General features: G+C 35.7%; 1 protein-coding gene across 13 annotated transcripts in view; it reads right to left on the bottom strand.

The window, feature by feature from the left end:
* Pikfyve (phosphoinositide kinase, FYVE-type zinc finger containing) overlaps nucleotides 1-14,163 on the bottom strand; it is an 83,661-nt gene that overhangs the window by 52,212 nt on the left and 17,286 nt on the right. For all 13 annotated transcript variants that reach the window (XM_048808422.1, XM_048808421.1, XM_048808420.1 and 10 more), the window contains 3 exons: nucleotides 9,850-10,057; nucleotides 7,889-7,978; nucleotides 37-175 (listed from right to left, as the gene is read on the bottom strand). In XM_048808422.1, the coding sequence (XP_048664379.1) occupies nucleotides 37-175; nucleotides 7,889-7,978; nucleotides 9,850-10,057 (437 nt within the window). The remainder of the gene's footprint in view (nucleotides 1-36; nucleotides 176-7,888; nucleotides 7,979-9,849; nucleotides 10,058-14,163) is intronic.

Genomic DNA, 14,163 nt, shown 5'->3' with positions numbered 1-14,163 from the left:
AAAACTAGCAATGGGTCAAAGACAGTGTACTAGTACCAGAAGAATTTTGCGTTCATCCTCAGTGGTCTCTGTCCTAACATATGTTCGGTTAGCCTGGGGACTGACAGATGTCTCATATGAAGGTACCATAGGAGAACCAGATCGATCCAATGACAGGTTAGTAATGCTGGCTGATCTGGAAACAAACAAACAAACAAAAAGTAAAATAGCAGTTCTAAATTCATCTATAAATAGAATACAGTAAACATTCATATTTAAATAAATGCTTACTTGCCAATGTTAAGGGCAATTTTATTTTTTTATTGATTTTTAGTTATGTATATAAGACAGTAGAATTTATATTGATATAATTATACAAGCATGGAATATATCTTGTTCTAATTAGGACCCCATTCTTATGGATGTACATGATGTGAGATTCACTGTGGTATGGTCATATATGTATACAATAAAGTTATGTCAGATTCATTCCACTGTCTTTCTTTTTCCTATCCTTCATTCCCCTTTGTCTAATCCAATGAAATTCTATTCTCCCCCTACTCTCCCCCTGTTGTGGCTTAGTGTTCACATATCAAAGACCTTTGGTTTGGGGGAATGGGTTATTTCAATTAGCATGATAGTGACCAGATGAATCCATTTACTGGCAAATGTCATAAAGTCATTCTTCTTTATGGCTGAGTAATACTCCATTATGTACATGTATCATATTTTCTTTATCCATTCATCTGTTGAAGGGCACATAGGTCGGCTCCATAACAGCTATTGTGAACTGTGCTTCTATAAACATTAATGTAGCTGTGTCACTATAGTATGCTGATTTTAAGTCCTTTGGGTATAAACCAAGGAGTGGAATAACTGGGTCAAATGATGGTTCCATTTCTGAGGAATCTTCACACTGCTTTCCAGAGTGTGTGCACCAATTTGCAGTCCCACCATCAATGTGTGAGTATATCCTTTTCCCACACCCTTGTCAACATTCATTGTTACTTGAATTCTTGATAACTGCCATTCTTCCTGGAGTGAGATAAAATCTCAGTGTCCTTTTAATGTGCTAGAGATGTTAAACATTTTTTTCATATATTTGTTGACCATTCATATTTCTTCTTCTGTGAAATGTCTATTCAGTTTTTTGCCCATTTATTAATTGGGTTATTTGATTTTTTGGTATTAAGTTTTTTTGAATTCTTTGTATATCCTGGAAATTAACACCCTATCTGAGGTGCAGGTGACAAAGATTTTCTCCCATTCTATACGCTCTCTCTTCATGCTCTTGATTGTTTCATTTGCTGTGAAGAAGCTTTTTAGTTTGATGCCATCTCATTTATGGGTGTGAGGACAATCTCGCTATGACATCTGTTAGCCCATTGATTGCCAGAGCTGATTCAGCTGATTTGGCTGCCTACGTGGGTGCCCCCTTACTCGCTCACCACTTCTTGTGTGTCCTCCCCACTGTGTGCTCAATTGAAGAGGATGACCTTCTCCAATAATGGAGGACTGTTCTTCAGTCAAGGGTATATTAGTAGCTGCATTGCCCTCCTAGAACCTCCAAACAAGCTCTCAAAGGCACTTTTAAAAGTAGTTATGATGATTATGTACAATGTCATTATTGGGAAAAACTAGGTGAAGGATACTCAGAAATTGTACTATCTGTGCAATTTCTATGTGAGTCTAAAATCATTTAGAAGTTTAAAAGAAAGTAGAAAGTAATTATGGAAATATTACAGAAAAATAATTATATAGTTATATATCAGTAATATTTCAAAGGAAGTAGATATAAACACTTGTTAAAAATATTAAAAATTAGGGGGTTTTATAGAGAAATATAAAAAATGGTAACTAAATGCAGAAATAATATTACAAATCAGGAAGAAAAAAACTATGGTTCAGAGGTCAAATCCATCCTGTTTTTCTACAGCTCAGGGAACACCAATTCTGAACCCCAACTAAGTGAAATGTTATGTTCAAAAAAAGAATTCCTCTTTTCTCATTAGCAGACCTACATTTAAAATATTGTCCCCAGTTATTATTAAATTTTCATTTCATCAGTTAAAAAAACTAGTGAATATTTGCTTCTTCTAATGACAAAAGTACTTATACATACCCTTAAATGATTTATAAGTGTATTATCAACAGCATCAAGCAAGCTATTTAAAAAAAAAATTATGTAGCTAAAAATTTACTTTGCTTCTACCTAGGAAAAATGAAACCAAATCTTAGCTTCCAAACAAAGGATAAAAGGCAGAAGCATCTCTGTGTTAGATACTATGTAACCCATTCATTAGGGCAACACACACACACACCCCTTATTTAATCCTCACTGTATTCTGTAGAGTAGGTATTTATAGTTCCTTGTTATAGATAATGAAAGCCAGAATCAGAGCTTTAGTTAATTTTAGGGCAACTCAGCTAATAAGAATGAGGGCTGCCATTCAAAATTAGGTTTCAGCCGAGTACAGTGGCACACTCCTGTAATCCCAGCAGCTCAGGAGGCTGAGACAGGAGGATCGTGAGTTCAAAGCCAGCCTCAGCAAAAAGTGAGGTGCTAAACAACTCAGTGTAGACCCAGTCTCCAAATAAAATACAAAAAATAGGGCTGGGAATGTGACTTAGTGGTTGAGTGCCCCTGAGTTCAATCCCTGGTACCCCCCCCCCGACCAAAAAAAGAAACTAGGTCTCAAATGAAAACCATCTTCTTTCCAATATAAAGATTTTAAAATATTTTTAAATAATTTAAGAAATTATTCAGAGATTTAGCAGAAAGTCACTATTAATGATTAATATATCAAATAACCTTTAAGCAATATTTTTAAAAATAATCAGCTATTCATTTCTTGGCATATTCTTTTAGTTCAAAGATTGCCACTATGTCTTACTCAATTAAAATCTCTCTTCCAGTTGGAGCATTAGTTCATGCATTCTGCTTTGTCTATGTTCTAACCATCCTGCATGTATGCTATTACAGTGGCAGTAAGAAAAAAGCAAATTAGTTAATTTTGTTGTCAAAAGCGCTAATGAATATGCTAGTGGCAAGAATGCTGATGAAAATTATAAGCATAAGGGCTGCCACTCATTGAATAAATTACATCTCTCCTAAAGACCTTCATCAAACTTAGAATTACTTCAAAACACATGAAAATATATTGTAAACACAGCTATCTCTTTGAGTACATGCCCACAGGAATACTACAATTTATCTTATTTTTTTAAAACTTTCCACATCCCTCTGCTGTATTTCCTTCCTTCTCTTTATAGCAAAACTCCCATTTCCAATTATTCCTCCATCCTATTTTAAACCCCAACCAACCCACTGAAATTACCTAGTATACTTTAACTCATCTTACTTAACATTTCAGCATTTTAACTCCTTGAAAACCTTTCTTCACTTTTCTAGTAAGGCAAACACACCTGGTCTGGTGTTCCTCTCGCCTCACTGGCCTCTCCATCTCCTTCTTTATTGGGTCCTCTTCACTTCCCCAATCTCAGTCCTTGGTCCTATCTCCTCTTTTCACACTCACTCTGCTGAAGACCCCATCCAGGTTTATAACCTTAAATACCATTCACATAATAATGACACTCAAGTTTATATTTCCAGCCTGTACCTCTTCCCTAAATTCTGGACTCATATATCCAACTGTCTATTTGACATCTTTCTTGGATCTCTAGAAGGTGTCTAATTCAGCTTGACACCTGTTAGTCAGAACTGTTAGTCAGGCATTGTGGCACATGCCTATAATTCCAGCAACTCCAGAGGCTAAGGCAGAAAGATCACAAGTCCAAGGTCAGCCTCAGCAATTTAGTGAGACCATGTCTCAAAATAAAAAGGGCTAGGAATGTTGCTCAGTGGTAAAGCACCCCCTGGGTTCAATCCCCAGTACCAAAATAAATAAATAAAATCAAACTGTTACTCCCTGTCTTCCTCCATCTCAATTAATGGCAATTGCAATTGCTCAAGTCAAAAACCTGAGTCATCTTTGAATTCTCTTCCTGTTGTGGCCTACATTCAATTGACTAGCAAATGTCATTATGTCTATACTCAAAATGTATACAAAGATCATTATTAGGAACATTGGTAAAAACAGAATACATACAACACATCAGATGACAGAAATTTCTTACCATTATAATTTCCAGAATTTATACATGATTATGTAAGGGACCTTAATTTTTTGTTCTAAGGGAACACACTTAAATATTAATAAGTAAAAAATAAGACTTCCTGTTTCTGGCCTGACATGTAAAAATCTTAGAAATTTTTACTCTGTCCCAACAACCAAAAAAGCTAAAAAAACTGAAAAGTCAGCAATTCTTCATAGATCTGTCAGACAAATGAGATCACAGGACAAACTGCTACTCCAATCATAAGAATGAGACAGGTGCGTACAGAGAATAACAATTTACTGGGGCAGAAACTCACAAGTAGAAACCTCCCTGAAAAACAACTCATTTTAGGTAGAAAAAGCTGAACTATAATTGACAAATTACAGACAGCTCAGTGTAAATAAGCCTGAAAACTCTAGGTGGGCCAAGTATTGGGGAGTGGGGCATGTATTTGTGAGTTTCATTTTCAGGAGTGCTACCAAGTCCTCGTGGTGAATGTCAAAGAAAAAGGCCCTCCAGCTCCCCACTAGCAGGGAGAAAAAAAATACAATTTTGAATATGACAGATCTTTTTAATAAGGCCTTCCCCGAGAAGAAACTATTTTATTAGAGCCTAACCTAGTAAAATAGCAGAGCTAAACACTCCCTCCTCCCCAGGGGAAGAGAAATACCCAATACCAGCCCCCTTTAAACCATCCATGTGGGGGAAGAGAAATACACAACTCTAGCCTCTTCCAACCATCCTGTCCCACCTAAGGAGGGCAAAGGAGGGGGGACAAGGACAGAGGGATAGGGAAGTACTTAAAAAGTTTATAGTCCCATGGCACAGGCTCACCAAAAAACTGAGACTTAACCAAAGGAGTCTGAAGATACTTCCCCTCATCCATGCCTTATCATTACATGACTAAAGAAAGGCCTATTTACTGCAGTTTCTTTCACCTACTACATCATGTCTAGTTATCAACCCAGAAGGCATACTAAAAGGCAAAAAAAAACCCAGTTTGGAGATATAGAACAAATATGAGAAAAAATTGGGTACGGCACAAATGTTGGAATTATCAGTGCAAGAATGTTTAACAAAACTTGTATGAAATCTAAATGAGGAAAACTACAACACATGAATAAAATAAATTAAAGAATAAACAGATATTTCATGAATAGGAAAACTCAATATTGTCAAGATGTCAGTTTCTCCAAACTTGATCTGATTCATTGCAATACCAATCAAAAACCAGCAAGTCACTTTGTAGACATCAAAAAAGTAACTCTAAAGAATATAAGAGGCGGCAAAACACCCCAAATAGTCAACACACTATAAAAGGAGAAAAAGTTGGGGAACTGATACAACCTGACTTTAAGATTTACTATAAAGTCACAATAATCAAGACAATGGTATTGGTAAAAGAATAGCCAAATAGGTGAACAAAACATAAAAGAGCCCAGGAATAGACTCACATAAATTGTCAACTGACCTTTGACAAAGGAATAAAAGTAATACAAAGGAGCAATTAATCTTTTCCAATAAGTTTTCAATCTGAAAACTCAACTGTCCATCCACATATTAAAAAAAAATAAATCTAGAAAAGAACTGATACCCTTCACAAATTAACTCAAAATGGATCATAGACATAATTGTAAAAGGCAAAACTCCTAGAAAATAACATAAGAGAAAATCTATATGATCCTGGATATGGTAATGAGTTTAAAAATATGACACTCAAGTCACAGTGCATGAAAGAAATAATTGATCATCTGGACTTCATTAAATTCTTCTGCTCTGCAAAAGACAATGTCAAGAAAATGAAAAGACAAGCCATACACTGGGAGAGAATATTTGCAAAAGACACATCTGATAAAGGACTATTATCTAAAACACAACAATATGCTAGGTGTGGTAGTGCATGCCTCTAATTCCACCAACACAGGAGGCTGAGGCAGGAGGATCACACGTTAGTGAGACTGTCTCAAAATAAAAAATGGAAAAACAGTGGGCATGGGGGCTGATGATGTAACTCAGCAGGAAGGCACCTCAGGAGTCAATGTTCAATGTGAGTAATGCCAAAAAAAAAAAATTTTTAATTAACAATGAGAATTTAAAAACAATAAAGTTTTTTGCTGTATTTAAAAAAATAAAATAAAACAAAATTTTTTAAAACTAACAATGAGAAAATAAACAAACTGATTACAGATGGGCAAAAGATTTTGACATCTCACCAAAGAAGATATACAAACCACAAGAAGGCAGATAAAAAAGATGTGCAACATCGTATGTCATTAAGAAATGGCAAATTAAAACAATAATGAGATACCAATATACATCTATAACACTGGCCCAAATCCAAAACACTGGAAACACCAATGCTGGTATCATGTGGAGCAAGAGAAACTCTCATTTCATTCCTGGTAGGAATGAAAAATGATATAGACACTTTAGAGAACAGTTCGAAAATATCGTACAAAAATTAATCATGTTCTTACCAAATGATCAAGCAATCAAGCTCCTTGGTATTTATCTGAATAAAGTAAAAATTACTTGTACACAGGTATTTATAGTAATCTTACTCTTTCAATTGCTAAAACTTGGAAGCAATCAAGATGCCCTTCAGTAGGTAAACAGATACTGTACAACTGGACAATGGAACATTAGAACATTATTCTGCACTAAAAATATCAAGTCATAAAAGATATAGTGAAAACTTTAATGCCCATTACCAAGTGAAAGAAGCCAATCTTAAAAATCTACATACATTCTGTGTATATAATTCTGGCAAAAAGGAAAACTATGGAGACAATTAAAAAAATCAATGATTATCATGGGTTAGAGGGAGGGATGAACTGACAAAACACAGCAAATTTTTAAGGCAGTGAAACTACTACTCTGTATACTACAATGGTAGATACATGTCATTTTGCATTTGTCCAAATCCATACAACCTACAATACCAAGAGTAGACCCTAATGGAAACTACAGACTTTGGATGATAATGTGTCAGTGTAGGTTCTATAATAAATATACTATAATAAATATACCACCATGGTCCCAGATATTCACAGTAGTGAAGGGTTGAGCATATGGAGAACAATGGAAAAGGGCCTCTGTACTTTCTCCTCAATTTTGTTATCAGCCTAAAACTACCATGTAAAATAAATCTGATGAACTAAAGAAATAAAAGATAACAATGTGTGAAACATACTCTCAAATGGTTCAGGAAAAAAATGTATGTGCATGTGTAAAATGACAGAATAGGCAAAAACAAATAAGTAAATCTTAATGAATATATGGATACTTATTTTCTTATTCTTGCAAATCTTTTGCAAGTTTGAAAGTTTTTTAAAACAATTAAAAATTCAAGAAAAAAACATTCTCCCCATCTCATTCAGAGTAAAAGTCCTGACAATTAACTATAAAACTGATCTACTTCAGACTCACAGGATTGTTTCTTATTAGTTGCTGGGAACTTGTCATTCTTGTTTTTTTGGTACACTCTTACACAAAAGGTCCACAAGGTTTCGTTCTCTCCCATCATTCTCTCACATCCTTCAGGTCTTTTTACTAAACTAGAAGACAGAGGATGGTGTAGGTCCCAATATCTTAAGTCACTGATGAATACTAGAAAGAGCTACTCAAAGAAGGAAAGCAAGAGCTGACCAACAAAAAGAAAATGATAGTTTAATTCAGCTTTTAGAGCTGGGATTATAACAAGCAATCACCTTTTTTAATGCTTGTTGTTATTACAATGACAGGAAATAAAAAACAGACACAGAATACAGTGTTTCCATTTAGCATTTACCTATTTCTAGCGGGGGATTTCCCAGCATCCTCCTGAACAGATACAAGTCTTGTTGAAAGAGCAGTGTTGGAGGAGTCTGGATGAATCAAACTATAAAGAAAATAGGAAAATATTGAGATCGCTTGGAACAGTAAAAGGCAAACCCAATTCCAATGAGATGCTTTAACATTTAAAAGCAAATTAAATCTTTTCCCCTGAAATTGGGGGATTATGGGTCACTTTTGCACTTGCTTGGATTAAGGTGAAAACTGTGTGTGATTATCATATCAAATGTCAAAAGAATGATAAAGTTTTTTAAGTATACCAAACATTAAGAACACCAATAGCCAAACACGGTGGTGCATGCCGGTAATCCCAGCAACTCAGGAGGCTGAGACAGGAGGACTGTGAGTTCAAAGCCAGCCTCAGCAATAGCGAGAAGCTAAGCAATTCAGTGCAACCCTGCCTCTAAATAAAATAAAAAAATAGGGCTGGGGATGTGATTCAGTGGCCATGTGCCCCTGAGTTCAATCCCAAGTACACCCCCCCCCCAAATAACAATAAAATAATGAAATTAATTGGATCAGTGACTTACATGATAACTTCCCAAATCACATATATATAAGATGGAAATGATTTGGGAAATATGAGTTCCAAAACTTTACTCTGTCCCCACAGCCCACTGGAATAGCAAAATAAGAAGCAAACCTAGGTCTAAGAGCAGGTTCCACCTCTTACTAGCTGTGTGACCAAATTCATTATTTAATCTTTCTGAACTTCAGCATCTGCATCTGTCAAAAGGAAAAAATAGTGCCTACCAAAGAGGTATAATGAATAAAAGAGTTAAATAATTAGCACAAAGTCTAAAACTATTATTCTACCTTTGATATCTATCAAACACATCTCAGGAAGCTATCATACCTGGTTTGTTTTATAAAATGTATAGCCAGATCATACACAATTAAAAGATATTAGTAATTAAAATAAGCAAGAATTGAAGACTTTCTATACTTTGTACTATATTATTAAATATAGAATCAATTTTTTAAATTTATAATAGGTATGTAAGATATAAAGAATCATGATACTACAAACATCAAAAGATTCATCAAGTAATTTAAGAAAAAAGAACACTATCACTGATTCCAAAGTACCTATGGTCCCACCATAATTTATTTTGTATACTTCTGAAGTTTATATAAATGAAAGGTTTGTGGATGTACGATTATATGACACATCTTTTCCATTTTATATTATGTCCCTAAGATTCACACATGTTCAACTATAGTGGTAAGTGGTTCATTTTTTTATTTGTTTAAATATAATGTACAGTAAAATTCCTCACTTCCTTAAGATGTAACTGAGAAAATATCTCATCAGAAAAATGTTGGTTAAAACTCCAAGCTCTTTGATATGGTCAGATTTGGTATTATGCTTAAGAAAATTATGTTGCTAGAGAAAGCAATCAGAAACTGATGAACCTAGGACACTAATTCAAACAATTCTAAGTAACTTCCAAGTCACTTCCCCTACTACCAGTCCATTTAGACCTGCAGAAAGACAGGAAATGTACCTTTGGAAGGAAAAAAATCTAATTTCATTTAGAAATATGAATACAAATCTCATGAGTATTATCCATAAAAAGATTTCATTAGGAATTATTAATCTCAGTGACTTCTGTTGCCTATTCATCAAATATCATGAAGTTTATATACATGCCATGTGCTATTCTTGGTGCCAACAGTAAAACAGTGAGTGAACAATAAAGATATAGTCTCTCATCTTAAGGAGATTATACTCTAATTGGTCAATAACCTCACTACCCATAAACATCTATGATCCTGCTGGAAGTGAACCAAGGAGAAAGGAGAAAATGGTGAATTTGAAACAATTCAAAGAATAAAAGTCAACCAAAAGCACTTATAAGTCAAGAAACTTAGTATTTCTCAAGTTTAAATAAAATTATATTCAAGTGACAGTACCTTTGCCAGGCCAAATCATCCTCTAAGAATATGTTACGGCTGGCTTTTCTACTCCCAACAGGTGTTCGGGGTTCACTGGGATCAAGTACAGACACAGAGCAAGCAGAATCTGAAAGAGCATTCAAATCTTCCCCAATGGAATTACTGTCTGTGGAATGAGCGTAACTTAAGGCTATTTTTCTACAATAGGTGCAAGCCCGGAGGTCTCCTGGGAGGAAAAAAAAGAGAGACAGAAAAGGAAAATGAGTAAAAAGTAGCAATACTATATTATTTAAAATATTTTAAATCCTTGGGTTAACAAATAATCTAATAACAGGGAAATGTCTTTAAGTCTTAAAAGACTACCCCTCAAAAAAATTTTTTTTAAATATTTATTTTTTAGGTGTAGATGGATACAACACAATGCCTTTATTTTTTATGTGGTGCTGAGGATCAAACCCGGGTCCTGCCCATGCGAGCCAAGCCCTCTACCGCTGAGCCACAATCCCAGCCTCCCAAATTTTTTTAAAGAAGTAAAATACTTCAGCTGACTCTGTTAAATATTTTAAGAATCATCACTATAATAAATTTATCCAAGTGTCCAAATTACTTCAAATATTTATAACAAGGTAAGAAAATCTGACCCAATAATACTGGAAAACTGTGTTTGTAAGATATCTTTTCAAAATTGTAAAAATGAAATAAGGGATCTATCAAAGGTAGGAATTTCAAGCAGAAAAAAATTTCAATACAGTAAATAAACCAATGTAAATGTAAACAACACAATTTCCCTAGGCAACAAGTGAGGAAATTAAAGTTTCTATTATGAAGCCCTGAAGAGTGGCCTCTAGAAGGGTACACAATTTTGAAACAAACTAAGAAAATGGCCTAAACACAATATGATATATTGAGATAAACTTTGCTGAAATTCTTATAACGAAAAGTTAAAATAGAAATGAAATGTACTTGGGAGAACAAACAAGATTACTTAATACTTCTAAATTATTTTTTTTTTAGGATGTAGTCCTGCCCAAAATATTATTTTCTACCTTGTTTTTCTAAAACATTGTTTTGTGTGATTCCGTAACAATTTGGTGTATTAAAAATGGAGGTGAAATAGTCATATGCCACATAATGTTTTGGTTAACGAGATCACATAATACAATAATAGTCACATAATGGAGCCGAAAAACTCCATTTTGTTCTCCCCATCTGCAGTGCTGCAGATCAAACCCAGGGCCTCACACTTCTGAGGCAAGAATACTACCACTTATCTGTAGCTTTGGCCCTTGAAAAATTCTTATCACCTGGTGATGTTGTAGCCATCATAATGTTGTAGGGCAACACATTTCTAATGTTTGTGAAGCTGTTATAAATAAATCTACTACTCTGTAGATCTTATAAAAGCATAGCACATACAATTACATATAGTACATAAAAGTTGATAATGATGATAAATGACTATGTCACTGACTTATGTCGTTATGATTCTACACTTTATCATTATTTTAGAATGAACAACCTTTTACTTATAAAAAAATTTACCATAAAACAGTATACCATGTTGGATCAGTAGCAGTCTCTCAATTGTTCAAGGAGCTATGTTGATACTCAGAAGGCTCAGATAGAAGGAACACCTGAGGCCAGAAGTTCAAAACCAGCCTGGGCAACTGCAAGACCCCAAAAACCCAATCCACCCTACCAAAAAAAAGGGCCATAGGGATCTATTAACCAGCACCATCCAGGTTGGTTTAAGTATATTCCATAATGTTCACACAAAGACAAACTCACCTAAGTGATGCACTTCTCAGAACTTACCCATCATTAAGCAACACAAGACTATATTTAACTTTACATATAATTTAACAATTCTACCTGAATTATTTATTACTACTACTACTAAAAATCTGAAGTGACAGAAAAGATTTCTAAACGTTCACTGTATTGCTTTTGCCATAATTTCACCAACTATAATAATACCTCTGTTTTATTTTAAAACTACTATTATATAATACTTAATTTTATTAAACTGCAGTGCTGCGGATCAAACCCAGGGCCTCACACTTCTGAGGCAAGAATACTACCACTTATCTGTAGCTTTGGCCCTTGAAAAATTCTTATCACCTGGTGATGTTGTAGCCATCATAATGTTGTAGGGCAACACATGTATCTTAATCAAAATAAAATGTCAGTTGTTGACATACTAATTTCTGTCACCACAATTTAAAAGATAAATCGATTAAAACTATTAAGAAAAATAGATCTGCATCCACTTCAATCAGGACCCCAGAAAACAGTAACAAAGTGAACACCAGTCTAGGATAATCAAAGCACTAGGATAATTACCATTAACTGACCAAGGCAGAATTACAGTGAGGATGTGAAATTACTTCCTTCCTAAAAGACCTACAGTTTACCATTACAAAAGCGGGTTTGTTTCTTACACTATTAAAGGAAATCTCCCTGAACCAGTCAGCTCTCAAAACTAAAATTATCAAACCAATAAAGACAGTCAAGCCTGACCAGGAAAGTTTCATTTCATTAGAACATTCATCAGCAAAGGCCACTACACATATAAGTGTATTATATGATGGAAAAATAAAGGCTGATGAGACACAGTCCTGCCACCAGAGAACTCACAGTTTACTGGAGATGATGGACATATATAATTTTAAAATGCTGCATGATGAATGCATAGATATTACTTTTACTATTACCATAATAATTGCTTAATATTCATGGATCCTTTGATATGTGCCAGACATTGTTCCAGGTATTCTACATTTATTCAGGGTCTCAATGTGCAATTGTGCACTAAATATATTATTCCCATTTGTGATGGTTAAGCTTAGGTCAACTTGGCTAGACAAGGGGTTTGGTCAAATAATCTAAACAGTTATCTGGGGTTGAGGGGTGCAGGGAGTATGATTAATATTTACAAATACTGAAGTAAAGCAAATTATTCTCCATAAGGCAGTGAGTCTCATTCAATCAGTTAAAGGTCTGAGGAGGTAAGACTAAAGTTTCCAGAATAAAAAGGAAATACTGCAAGGCAGAAATCCTATAGGAGTTTTCAGCCTGCTAGCCTCCTTGAGAATTTCAGACTTGCCAGCCCTTCACAATCATTAAATCACTTGAGCCAATTCCTTAAAATACAGATAAACTTCTCTCACTCATTTGCTCAGTGTGTGTGTATAACTCCATTCATTCTGTTTCTTTAAAGAATTCTCACTAATGTAGATTTTGGTACTGTTATGTTTGAATATGAGATGTCCCTCAGAAGCTCCTGTAGTAATGCAGTAATGAGGTGAAATGACTGGATTGTGAGAGCTGTAACCTGATCAGTCTAGCCTAGTTTAAATGGACCACCTGGTAACTGTAGGTAACTTGTACGTGGCTGAAGGAGGTGGGTCATTAGGTTCATGTCTTTCCTCTCTGCTTCCTGACCCCACCATGAACTAAGCAGCTTTCCTCCACCACTCCCTTCTGCCATGAAGCTCCATCTCATCTCAGGCCCAGAGCAGTGGACTCAATTGACCATGGATTAAACTTCTGGAACCAGGAGCCAAAATAAACTTTCCCTCCTCTATATTGTTTTTGTCAGGTATTTTGGTCACCAGACACACAAAGATAACTAGAACTGGTAAAAAGAATGGTTCCAAAGGAAAAGAATTTTAAGGATAAGGTTCCTGAATGGGCTTCTATGTTTCTAGAACTGGTTCTCTGATTGGACTGAAAGGCACTAATGATTTTATTTCTAACAGCAAAGAGAATATTGATAATCTATGGTGTGCTTAGCAATACAAACATGCAAAATATCACCTATGTATGGATACTCCTAATCAAATACTTATAAGACGCAAGATTATGAGTTACGGGATCCAACATGGCGGAGAGTGGGGAGGCAGCGCTTTCAGTATCTCCGAAACAACGGGGTCAGAGAGACGCATGGATACGCTTAGATTCGACCTGCTGAGAAACTCCTAGCAAAATTCCACTAAAGAGAGACCGGCCGGGAATTGGTAGGATCTTTGGAGGTGACAGTTTGCCCTAGGCGAGTGAATCTCCGCCACGCAGCGCAGAGGTCCAGACCCGCCAGCCGCTGCCCGCGCGACTTGGCGACTGTCGGCTGCCAGCACGCAGCCCCCGCGTCTGGGCGGATAGCCTCCGCAGCGCAGCGCAGCAGGAGTGGTGCAGGGACTCTAGGAAGAGGTCTCTCGCCAAGCCTTCATGAAATAGCGAACCAGGAGCTGAAACCAACCAGAGACAGACCAGTCCCACCCCTCCCTTCGGACACTCCGGCAAGGAGCCTGGGGCCCGCCATAGCAGAGAGGT

This window comes from Marmota marmota, unplaced genomic scaffold (assembly GCF_001458135.2).
Source record: "Marmota marmota marmota unplaced genomic scaffold, marMar, whole genome shotgun sequence".
Lineage (NCBI taxonomy): Eukaryota > Metazoa > Chordata > Mammalia > Rodentia > Sciuridae > Marmota > Marmota marmota.
Note: the sequence above shows the minus strand (reverse complement) of the source record. Positions and strands in the feature narration are given on the sequence as shown.